The sequence below is a fragment of the Heterodontus francisci genome, chromosome 28, assembly GCF_036365525.1.
Source record: "Heterodontus francisci isolate sHetFra1 chromosome 28, sHetFra1.hap1, whole genome shotgun sequence".
NCBI classification, from domain to species: Eukaryota; Metazoa; Chordata; class Chondrichthyes; order Heterodontiformes; family Heterodontidae; genus Heterodontus; species Heterodontus francisci.
In genome coordinates this window covers 7,885,819-7,897,779 of record NC_090398.1, presented here as the reverse complement: position 1 = coordinate 7,897,779, position 11,961 = coordinate 7,885,819, and the positions used below count along the sequence as shown (strand labels likewise).

The 11,961-nt window shown below is 43.4% G+C and overlaps 1 protein-coding gene across 1 annotated transcript; it reads left to right on the top strand.

Moving 5' to 3' along the window:
- The first annotated feature begins 9,220 nt into the window (after window positions 1-9,220).
- Window positions 9,221-10,075, top strand: LOC137385207 (allatostatin-A receptor-like). Its single transcript, XM_068060195.1, has one exon. It carries the CDS (start codon window positions 9,221-9,223, stop codon window positions 10,073-10,075), a length of 855 nt encoding a protein of 284 aa, XP_067916296.1.
- Window positions 10,076-11,961: the final 1,886 nt, after the last annotated feature.

The following is an 11,961-nucleotide window of genomic DNA, read 5'->3' as shown; positions in this document are numbered from 1 at the left end:
TCTCTGGTACCTGTAATCACCTATACTTGCACCGGAGGTAACGGCACTCATCCGCTACTCGTAGTTCCCTACACTTACATAAGAACAAAAATAACATAAGAAGTGGGAGCAAGCCTGCTCATAGGGAGGTAAAAGAGGTGGGGGAGTGGCATTACTAATCAGGGATAGTATCACAGCTGCAGAAAGGGAGGTCGTCGAGGAGGGTTTGTCGACTGAGTCATTATGGGTGGATGTCAGAAACAGGAAAGGAGCAGTCACTTTATTGGGAGTTTTCTATAGACCCCCCCCCCCCCAATAGCAACAGAGACACGGAGGAACAGATTGGGAGGCAGATTTTGGAAAGGTGCAGAAGTAACAGGGTTGTTGTCATGGATGACTTCAACTTCCCTAATATTGATTGGAACCTCCTTAGTGCAAATAGTTTGGATGGAGCAGATTTTGTCAGGTGTGTCCAGGAAGGTTTCCTGACTCAATATGTAGATAGGCCGACTAGAGGGGAGGCTATGTTGGATTTGGTGCTTGGCAACGAACCAGGCCAGGTGGCAGATCTCTTGGTGGGAGAGAATTTCGGTGATAGCGATCACAACTCCCTGACCTTTACTATAGTCATGGAGAGGGACAAGAGCAGACGGGATGGGAAAATATTTAATTGGCGGAGGGGGAATTACAATGCTATTAGGCAGGAACTGGGGAGCATAAATTGGGAACAGATGTTCTCAGGGAAATGCACGACAGAAATGTGGAGATTGTTTAGGGAGCACTTGCTGCGACTGCTGGATAGGTTTGTCCCAATGAGGCAAGGAAGGGATGGTAGGGTGAAGGAACCTTGGATGACAAGAGATGTGGAACAGCTAGTCAAGAGGAAGAAGGAAGCTTACTTAAGGTTGAGGAAGCAAGGATCAGACAGGGCTCTAGAGGGTTACATGGTAGCCAGGAAGGAACTGAAGAATGGACTTAGGAGAGCTAGAAGGGGACATGAAAAAGTCTTGGTGGGTAGGATTAAGGAAAATCCCAAGGTGTTCTACACTTATGTGAGGAACAAGAGGATGGCCAGAGTGAGGGTAGGGCCGATCAGGGATAGTGGAGGGAACCTGTGCCTGGAGTCGGAGGAGGTAGGGGAGGTCCTTAATGAATACTTTGCTTCAGTATTCACCAGTGAGAGGGACCTGGTCGTTTGTGAGGACAGCGTGGAACAGGCTGATATGCTCGAACAGGTTGAGGTTAAGAGGGAGGATGTGCTGGAAATTTTGAATGATATGAGGACAGATAAGTCCCCGGGGCCAGACAGGATATACCCAAGGAGATTAAGGGAAACAAGGGAAGAATTTGCCGCAACTTTGGCGATGATCTTTGCGTCCTCACTGTCCACTGGAGTAGTACCAGATGATTGGAGGGTGGCAAATGTTATTCCCTTGTTCAAGAAAGGGAATAGGGATAACCCTGGGAATTATAGACCAGTCAGTCTTACGTCAGTAGTGGGCAAATTATTGGAGAGGATTCTGAGAGACAGGATTTATGATTATTTGGAACAGCATAGTTTGATTAGAGACAGTCAGCATGGCTTTGTGAGGGGCAGGTCATGCCTCACAAGCCTTATTGAATTCTTTGAAGATGTGACAAAACACATTGATGAAGGAAGAGCAGTGGATGTGGTGTATATGGATTTTAGCAAAGCGTTTGATAAGGTTCCCCATGGTAGGCTCATTCAGAAAGTAAGGAGGCATGGGATACAGGAAGAGTTGGCTGTCTGGATACAGAATTGGCTGGCCCATAGAAGTCAGAGGGTGGTAGTAGATGGAAAGTATTCAGCCTGGAGCTCGGTGACCAGTGGTGTTCCACAAGGATCTGTTCTGGGACCTCTGCTCTTTGTGATTTTTATAAATGACTTGGATGAGGATGTGGAAGGCTGGGTTAGCATGTTTGCCAATGACACGAAGGTTGCTGGAGTTGTGGATAGTGTGGAAGGCTGTTGTAGGTTGCAACGGGACATTGACAGGATGCAGAGCTGGGCTGAGAAGTGGCAGATGGAGTTCAACCTGGAAAAGTGTGAAGTGATTCATTTTGGAAGGTCGAATTTGAATGCAGAATACGGGCTTAAAGACAGGATTCTTGGTAGTGTGGAGGAACAGAGGGATCTTGGGGTCCATATCCATAGATCGCTCAAAGTTGCCACCCAAGTTGATAGGGTTGTTAAGAAGGCGTATGGTGTGTTGGCTTTCATTAACAGGGGGATTGAGTTTAAGAGCCATGAGGTTATGCTGCAGCTCTATAAGGCCCTGGTTCGACCACACTTGGAATATTGTGTTCCGTTCTGGTCGCCTCATTATAGGAAGGATGTGGAAGCTTTAGAGAGGGTGCAGAGGAGATTTACCAGGATGCTGCCTGGACTGGAGGGCATGTCTTACGAAGAAAGATTGAGGGAGCTAGGGCTTTTCTCATTGGAACGAAGAAGGATGAGAGGTGACTTGACAGAGGGGTACAAGATGATGAGAGGCATAGATAGAGTGGATAGCCAGAGACTTTTTCCCAGGGCAGAAAGGGCTATCACCAGGGGGCATAATTTTAAGGTGATTGGAGGAAGGTTTCGGGGAGATGTCAGAGGTAGGTTCTTTACAGAGAGAGTGGTGGGTGCGTGGAATGCGCTGCCAGCGGTGGTCGTAGAAGCAGATACATTAGGGACATTTAAGCGACTCTTGGATAGGTACATGGATGATAGTAGAATGAAGGGTATGTAGGTAGTTTGATTTTAGAGTAGGTTAAAGGTTCGGCACAACATCGTGGACTGAAGGGCCTGTACTGTGCTGTACTGTTCTATGTTCAATAGCTGATCTTCTGCCTCAGCTCCACAATTCCAGCCCCCCCCCCCACCCCCCACCCCTCTATCCCTTGATTCACTGACAGGCTAAATATGTGTCTACCTCAGACATTCATTCAATGATGGAGCATCCACAATCTTCTGGGGGAGATCATTCCAAAGATTCACAATTCATTGAGTGAAGAAATTTCTCCTCATCGCAGTCCTAACCCTAATCCTAAACCCTTATCCTGAGACTGTGTCCCCTCTGTTCTGGATCCCACAGGCAGGGAAACAATTCCCACTGTCTACCCTCTCAAGCCTGTCCAGAATCTTACTTGTTTAAAAGAGATTGCCTCTCATTCTTCTAAACTCCAGAGAGTATCGGCCCAATTTACTCAGCCTCTCCTCATCGGACAACCCTCTCAACCAAGGAACCACCTAATGTACCATCACTGTACTGCTTCCAAGGCCAGTGCATTCTTCCTTAGAATGTAGACCAAAACAGCGCACAGTACTACAATTGTAGCAAGTCTTCTTTACTCTTGTACTCCAATCGCCTTGCAATAAAGGCCAACATGCCAGTTGCCTTTCTAATTGTGTGTTGTTCCTGCATGCTATCTTTCTGTGTTCCTTGTACTAGTACGCCCATGTCCCTCTGAACATCACCATTTAGAAGTTTCTCGCCTTTTGTTTTAAAAAAAAGTCTGTTTTCCTTTCTTACTACCAAAGTGAGTAACCTCACATTTCCTTCGATTAATCTCCATCTGCCACCACGTTCCCCATTCACTTAACCTGTCTGTGTCTCGTTGCAGCCTCTTTGCGTCCTCCTCACAAATGAGAGGTGAATGTGCTACACCGGTACAATTGTCGAACCCGCAATTGCACTGGAGGTGCTTCTCTGTTGCTATTGGTACCCGACATTTTCGCTAAATAAAAAAAACGGGTGGTTTCAGCATGAGTGGTCCACCAGCACATGAGGTAGAGGGGACCCTGCTCCTGCACTACGACTGTTGACCAGAACTCACACTAGAGATGGACTTCCACCTTCACTATGGGTGAAACACTGCACTGACAATAGAGGTACTATTGTTCCTGCAGTATTAGTGATAAACCTACATTTACACAAGAGGTAAAAATGTTCCTCACATACTGCTGGTGCCGTTAGCCTTTAGGCTAAATAAAACAGTGTTCCTCTGGAATACAGTAGAGACCGCCATGCTGCTTCAGTACTAGTGGTACCCTACAATTACACTAATGATGACAATTCTCCTCTGGTACTGGTGCTAAACTACACTAGAGGTGATAGTGCCCAACGGGTATCACTGGTAACCCACAATGACATCAGAATTATCCATGTTGCTCTGTTACTGGTGGTGCTGTATCAACTACAGTAGCTGTGACCATATCCTTCTGGTGTTAGCAATGTACATGCACTTACACTAGGTGCAACTGTGCTCCTCTGGTACGAGTGGTGTCCCTACACATATATTACCTATGTCTGTGTTCCTCTGGTATTTGTGGTACCCCTACAAAAACACCACATGTGATGGTATTCCTCTGATACAAGTGGTACTCTAGACATACACCTATCTGTGATAATATTCCTCTGATAACAGTAATAGCCGACATATGCACAATATGCAACCGTACACCTCTGGCATGAGTGGTATCCTGGAAATACACGATATGTGACCCAATTTCACTGGTACTAGTGGTGTCCTACACATGTACAATATGTGACCGTGCTCCTCTAGTGCTAGTGTTCCCTACAGTTACACCAGAAGTGACCATGTTCTTTTTTTTCCCAACAACTGCTCCTCTTTCTTTTCTAGTCCCCCATTGTGTTGCTCTGGCAGTGGTAAAACTATGACAATACTGCTGATGACCAGTTTTGCAGCTCTGCTGTTGGGCCTCTTGCTGGAACACAATTACTGGCCAATTTTACAGCACTGCTGATATGCTTACGACTGGATCCAGAGCTCTGCCCCAACTGGGGCAGTACTAATGGTGTTTCTGTTGCTGTAACACGAGCACTAACCCTGCTTTTTTGGACAACCAGCTTTTGATATACCTACTGCTGGGTACTAGTCTTGACACTCATCTTGCAGCTCCACTGTAATACCCCTCAGGAAATAGTCATAGAGTCATACAGTATAGAAACAGGCCCTTCGGCCCACCGCGTCCATGCCGTCCATAATGCCTCTCTATACTAATCCCACCTGCTTGCATTAATTCCATATCCCTCTATGCCTTGCTCATTCAAGCACCTGTCCAGATGCCTCTTAAATTTTGCTAGTGTTCCTGCCTCCACCACCTCCTCTGGCAGCTCATTCCAGATACCCACTATTCTTTGTGTGAAAGATTTGCCCCTTTGATGCCCTTTAAACCTCCTCCCTCTCACCTGAAATCTATGCCCTCTAGTTTTACTCATCCCTACCATGGGAAACAGACTCTGGCTATCTACCCTATCTATGCCTCTCATAATTTTATATACCTCTATCATGTCCCCTCTCAGCCTCCTTCGCTCCAGGGAAAACAGGCCCAGCCTATCCAATTGCTCTTTATAACTCAAGCCTTCCAAACCAGACAACATCCTTGTGAATCTTTTCTGCACCCTCTCTAGCTTAATCACATCTTTCCTGTAGTGCAGCGACCAGAACTGCACACAGTACTCCAAATGAGGCCTAACCAACGTTATGTACAACTGTAACATGATGTCTCAACTCTTGTACTCAATGCCTCGGCCGATGAAGGCAAGCATGCCATATGCCTTCTTCACCACCCTATCTACCTGTGTTGCCATGTTCAGGGAACTATGTACTTGCACCCCAAGGTCTCTCTGCTCAACAACACTCCCCAGGGCCCTGCCATTCACTGTATATATCCTTCCCTGGTTTAACTTCCCAAAATGCATAACTTCGCACTTGTCTGCATTAAATTCCATTTGCCAATCCCTTGCCCACTTTCCCAGTTGATCTATATCCTGTTGTAACCTTAGACAACCTTCTTCACTGTCCACTATACCACCAATTTTGGTGTCATCTGCAAACTTACTAATCATGCCCCCTACATTCACATCCAAATCAGTAATATATATGACAAACAACAGAAGTTTTTTTTTAAATCTACTATTGTCGATCCTTGAATGAGGTTTCTGGAACTTTCCTCACTTGTAACTGAATCATTACATAGAGAAGGTTGCAATAATTAATGTCCCCAACATTATTTCTACTCAACGCCCCAAATCATAGCTGACTGAAAATTTGATGAAAGATTTACTTCCAATACAATGTGAAGTTTAGCTATAATAAAAGCAAAATACTGCGGATGCTGGAAATCTGAAATAAAAACAAGAAATGCTGGAACCACTCAGCAGGTCTGGCAGCATCTGTGGAAAGAGAAGCAGAGTTAACGTTTCGGGTCAGTGACCCTTCTTCGGAACTAGCAAATATTAGAAATGTCAAAGGTTATAAGCAAGTGAGGTGGGGGAGGGGCAAGAGATCACAAAGGAGAAGGTGTAGATTGGACAAGGCCACATAGCTGACCAAAAGGTCATGGAGCAAAGGCAAACAATAAGTTTAGCTATCTTGTTTCTGTTCTACACCTTGCACCATTTTTTAAATTCCTTTCCATTGTCATTGGAGATGACAATCAGGCCGTTTCTCTCACAGGCCGCAGTGTGCAGCACCAATTATATTGATGCTGCAAGTTAGTGCAGTCCATTATTTTCTCCTACTGCCTCTCCTGCATTTTCTCCAATGCAATTGTGACTGTGGTGATGATGCAACTCTAGCCCCTGCCTTCCTACATTCCCCATTCATCATCTATGAACTTGGAAAGTGAGCGGCAGTACCTCAATCTCTCAACAAAAGGATGGGGCCAGAATACTGCCCTGGTCCAAACATGTGCAGGTGGATTGCAATAGCCGGGACCGGATAGTCATTTGGACCAAGAAACTTGTTTGGTCTGACGGAACGGGGGATGTTACGCCTTGTCCACTATTACCCATGCTATGGCTGTCAACTAACTCCCCACAGGGTATGGGGCCAGCCTAGCCCTCAGAGCTCTTTTTGACATGGCATGGAGTTACAAGATGATACAATTTAACATGCTGCACCATGCACAGCAGTGTCACACAGTGTATTGGTAATGGTGAGGATATTGTGCTTTACCAATCGCCAGGGTGAAGTGTGGAGAGAAAATTCTCCAGGGTCGGATGGTGCATGCTTATTTTTTAGTTTAGAGATGCAGCACTGAAACAGGCCCTTCGGCCCACCGAGTCTGTGCCGACCATCAACCACCATATACTAATCCTACACTAATCCCATATTCCTACCACATCCCCACCTGTCCCTATATTTCCCTACCACTTACCAATACTAGGGGCAATTTATAATGGCCAATTTACCTATCAACCTGCAAGTTTTTGGCATGTGGGAGGAAACTGGAGCACCCGGAGGAAACCCACACAGACACAAGGAGAACTCGCAAACTCCACACAGGCAGTACCCGGAATTGAACCCGGGTCACTGGAGCTGTGAGGCTGCGGTGCTAACCACTGCGCCACTGTGCCGTCAAGTTGTAGGAGAAGCCAGTTGCTGAAACTGCAATGGAAGTGTAAATGGGGCGGTGTGTAAGGTGGGCGGCCGATCCACCGCTGCCCATTTTGCACCATTATACAATTGATTTAAGGTTAGGTATATCAATAGTTATGTTAGAGCAAGATTACCATCAAGAAATAAATGACTTCACCATACCTAGTGCTGGAATTCTATCAGCACCGACAATGTTATATGAGAAATCAACAATAGTTATGGGGGTTAAATAGAATCATGGAATCATCGAAATATTAGGATCACCCATAGGGGTCACTATGACAGTAGGGTAAATACCATTAGTCCGAGAGGAGAGTCAATGCAACAAATGCTAGAGAAGGATCACGACCATTAATGATAGCTTAATTTCATCATCAATAATTGTAGAATGACGCCACTATCAGTGGTGTTAGAGCAGGATCACCGGCAGTAATGATGGAACCGATTCAACACTCGTAATGTAAGAGTTGACTAATTACCAGTCATCAGTACAAAGCAAAACAATTTTTCATGATTTCATTGGTGTATGTTTCACCACATTGTATGCTGCCCCATGAACCTAACACAGTGCCGGGAGGGATATTCCATTTATGGATGACATTGCACACGCAGAGTATATTTCCTGTGGGATTATATCCAAAACATTGATATTTTTGTGGAGCTTGATGGAGTTAGGAGCATGATGTCCCCATTGGCGTTCAGGTGCACTGAAGTGGAAAATTGTTTGTCAGGTGATAGCAATAAATGTTAATTATTGTGTAAGCTAATTGTTCAAGGCAACCGTAGTTGTTCTTTAAAGGGGGAGCTTTCCTGGTTCTCAGTTACACTCTCGTTAGCAACGGAAAGCTGTATGCATTCATTTAATGTTTATTAAATGGGACGGCTAATAATTCATCAGATAAACGAAATTTACTATCCCCTCCTCGCAGCCTTTGGTGTTCCTGGTAAGTCAATATATCAAATTGTTTAATATTTGTTGACTATCTCTCCGTTAATGATTACGCAACAGACTCAGAAATTGTGTCTATTTCATTGCCATTGATCTACCCAGATAAGTCAGTTATTATGAGCAGTAACCCTACCAGTTGACTCGGTCAGTGAGGCACTGTCCTGCGCTGTAGACAGTGCCCAGCGACCACTCATCGCCCATCCTTCTGCTGAAGGAGGAAGAGATCAATACCCTGGCACCTTTAACACTTTAAAATTCACTAAAGTAATCTGCTGCTTCTGGTCCACAGTAATCATCTATTTGCACAATTTTTCCCTGTCAACTTTAAGTTGATAACTCTCAGATTGTAGTCATCTTCATCTAAGAGCGACTGAGAAATATAGTGGGAGGATCATTTATTGTTCAGGGAACTGCTCCTCTCCCTCGAATGCAAAGAAACTTTGAGGTTCCACCAGCTCCTGCTCAGACCGTGAGCAGCCCCCATCTGAGAGACATAAGTCGAAAAAGCACAGAATTTCCATCTAAGTTGAATGTTCATGGCTCAGATAATATAATAGTATATTATCAGTAAATTCTGGGAAATAACATTTACTGTTTAAGAAGGACTGACCGAAGTTTGATGAAGAGATACTTTTCAGTTCTATGCATTTGTTCAGTTATATTTTTTCCGTCAAACTTATTAGCTAGACGTATCTATTTGCACAGCCCTCAGTAGGAAATTGCCTGAACATTTCTGTACAATATGTTATGACAGTTATCTGAGTGTCACTTTTCATTTAACGTTTATCCCTCTTTGTTACAGCGAATCTAGTGGCAATCGTGATTCTCTCCCGGGGAAAGTGTGGCCTTTCCAAATGCATCTCTGTCTACATGGTAGCCATGGCAACATCAGATCTACTGGTCATGATCGTCCATGTAATAGTGGGACAAGTTTTAAGTTATCATTTTCCAGATTTATTGATGTTGTACACTCCTGTTTGTATGTTCATTACACATATTTATTGCATTATGTTGCATACATCAGTGTGGATTACAGTTTCGTTTACATTTGACCGATTTATTGCAATATGTTGTGGGAAGTTGAAAGCACAGTATTGCACAGTGAGAACAGCGGCCATGGTGATAACGAACGTCACTGTCTTTTTCAGTTTACAAAACATGCCCATTTATTTTGCACATGAGCCTGAGCGAATAATCAATAATGTGCCCTGGGGTTGCCGTTACCGAGTGGAGTTCTTTTTATCGCCTGCAGGTGTAGCTTTCTCCTGGTTACAAAGTATTTTAGTTCCATGGCTTCCTCTAGCTTTGATATTACTATTTAACTGTTTGACAGCCAGACATATCCTAGCAACGAGTGGAGCCCGGAGGAGACTCCGGAATCACAACAACGAGAATCGAATTGATCTAGAGATGGAGAACCGAAGGAAATCCATTATTTTACTGTTCACTATATCGGGCAGTTTTATTCTTTTGTGGCTGACAGTTTCTGTGAGCTATTTAACAAGCAAACTGACAAGCACGACGCAATACAAGGGTACTTTTACAGCCCCTGGGTATATTGCGACTCAGAGCGGACATCTGCTCATGTATCTCAGTTCCTGTATAAACACCTGTATTTATGCAGCCACCCAAACTAAATTCAGGAAAGAATTGAGGAAGGTGGTGAAATCTCCTTGGACATTTATTATGATATTGATTAAGAAATGTGAAAACAGGCCAAAACTTCTGAAATAATAAGATTAAGGAACAGGAGCAGCAGTCGGCCATTTGGCCTCTTCAGCCTGCTTCGCCATTCAGATGACCATAGCTATTTTCTTCTGTCTCACTCAATTATGACAGGTGTTATGTTTCTTTGAAAATAAGTAGGCAGCAGAAAGCATTGTGTTACCTTTTGGTTCATACATTGTGTTGCAGCAGCGGAGTAGAACATGGGGGTGTCAGTGTTAAATAATGTAACCCTACATAATGTAACAATACATAAATGTAACTCCACCACCTATTGTTTCCTGGACCAATAAAACAGGGTTTTCTATCCTCATCGGTGTCTAATGACAGAAACAGGAGAGACTTGTCTTGTCAATGTAATATTAACATCCCTCTTTACAGACATTTACTTAAAATCATGGAATGGTATATCTGAGGATTTGATCATTGTATACAACTTGCTCTAGCCTGCAACCGATGTATCCATATCCATCTATGCACTGTAAACTTGAATATTGACCCAATCTCTGACTCTGTTAATTCCACAGTCACACAGCTCCCCACGTAAAGAGCTTTAACCTACCCTCAGTTTCTAATATCCTGCATTCAGTCTTTAACTTTTGGCCATTGGATTTTTGGTCTACAAACTATTTGAAACAGTCTGCATCAATTGATCCTCTCACAAAATATTGGGACCTGGCAGCAGGAGATTGTCATATTCGACTTTTAGGAAGGACAGGCAAAAAGGAAAAGGATTTGGTGTTGTGCTGATAATAAGGGATGAGATCAGTACTTTAGTAAGGGAGGATTTCAGATCGTAAGAACAAAATGTGCAATCTGCTTCGGTGGAGCTAAGAACCAGCAAGGGCAAACAAATATTGGTAGGAGTTGTTTGTAGGCCATCAAACAGTAGTGGTAGTGTGCGGAACGGTATTAATCAAGAGATTAGAGAGGCATGTAGCATGGGTAATATAATTATCATGGGTGAGTTCAATCTGCATATGGAGTGGGTAAACCTAATGAGCACTAATGCTGTGGAGGGCGAGTTCCTGCAGTCTGTTAGAGTTGGTTTTCTAGAGCAGTATGTTGAGGAACCGAATAAAGGACAGGCTATTTTAGATATAGTATTATGTATGATAAAGGGCTAATTAATAATCTTATTGTAAAAGAACCATTAGGGATGAGTGACCATAATATGATAGAATATTACATTATGTTTGAAAGTAAGGTAGTTCAGTCTGAAGCCAGGGTGTTAAATTTGAACAAAGGAAATTATGACAGTACATCGGCAATGGATAGTCTTTAAAGAAAAATTACACAGTTTACAGCAACTATATATTCCTTCAAGGCACAAAAACCCAGATGTAAATGTGGTCAATCATGGATAACAAAGGAAGTTAAAGATTGTGCAAGATTAAACAAAAGAGGCCTATAATGTTGCCAGAGATAGTAGTAAACCTGAGGATTTGGGGGGAATTTTAGAATACAGCAAAGGAGGACGAAGAGACTGAAAAAGGCAGAATAGAATATAAATGTAAGCTGGCAAAAAACAAACAAAAAGGACTGTAAAAGCTTCTACAGATTCCGAGAAAGGAAACATTTGGCGAAGACAAATTTGGATCCATTACAGGCAGAGTCTGCAGTATTTATAATGGGAAATAGAGAAATGGCAGAGAAGCAAAATGCATACTTTGTGTTATTCATTGAGGAAGATACAATAAATCTCTCAGAATTAGAGATCCAAGGGATTAGGGAAAATGAGCAACTGAAGGAAACTATTATGAGTAAGAAGGTTGTATTGGAAACATTAATGGAGATGAATGTTGTTAAGTCCCCAGAACCTGATATTCTACATCCCAGAGTGTTGAAAGAGGTAGCTGAGGAGATAGTGAAAGCATTGGTGATCATCTTCTAAA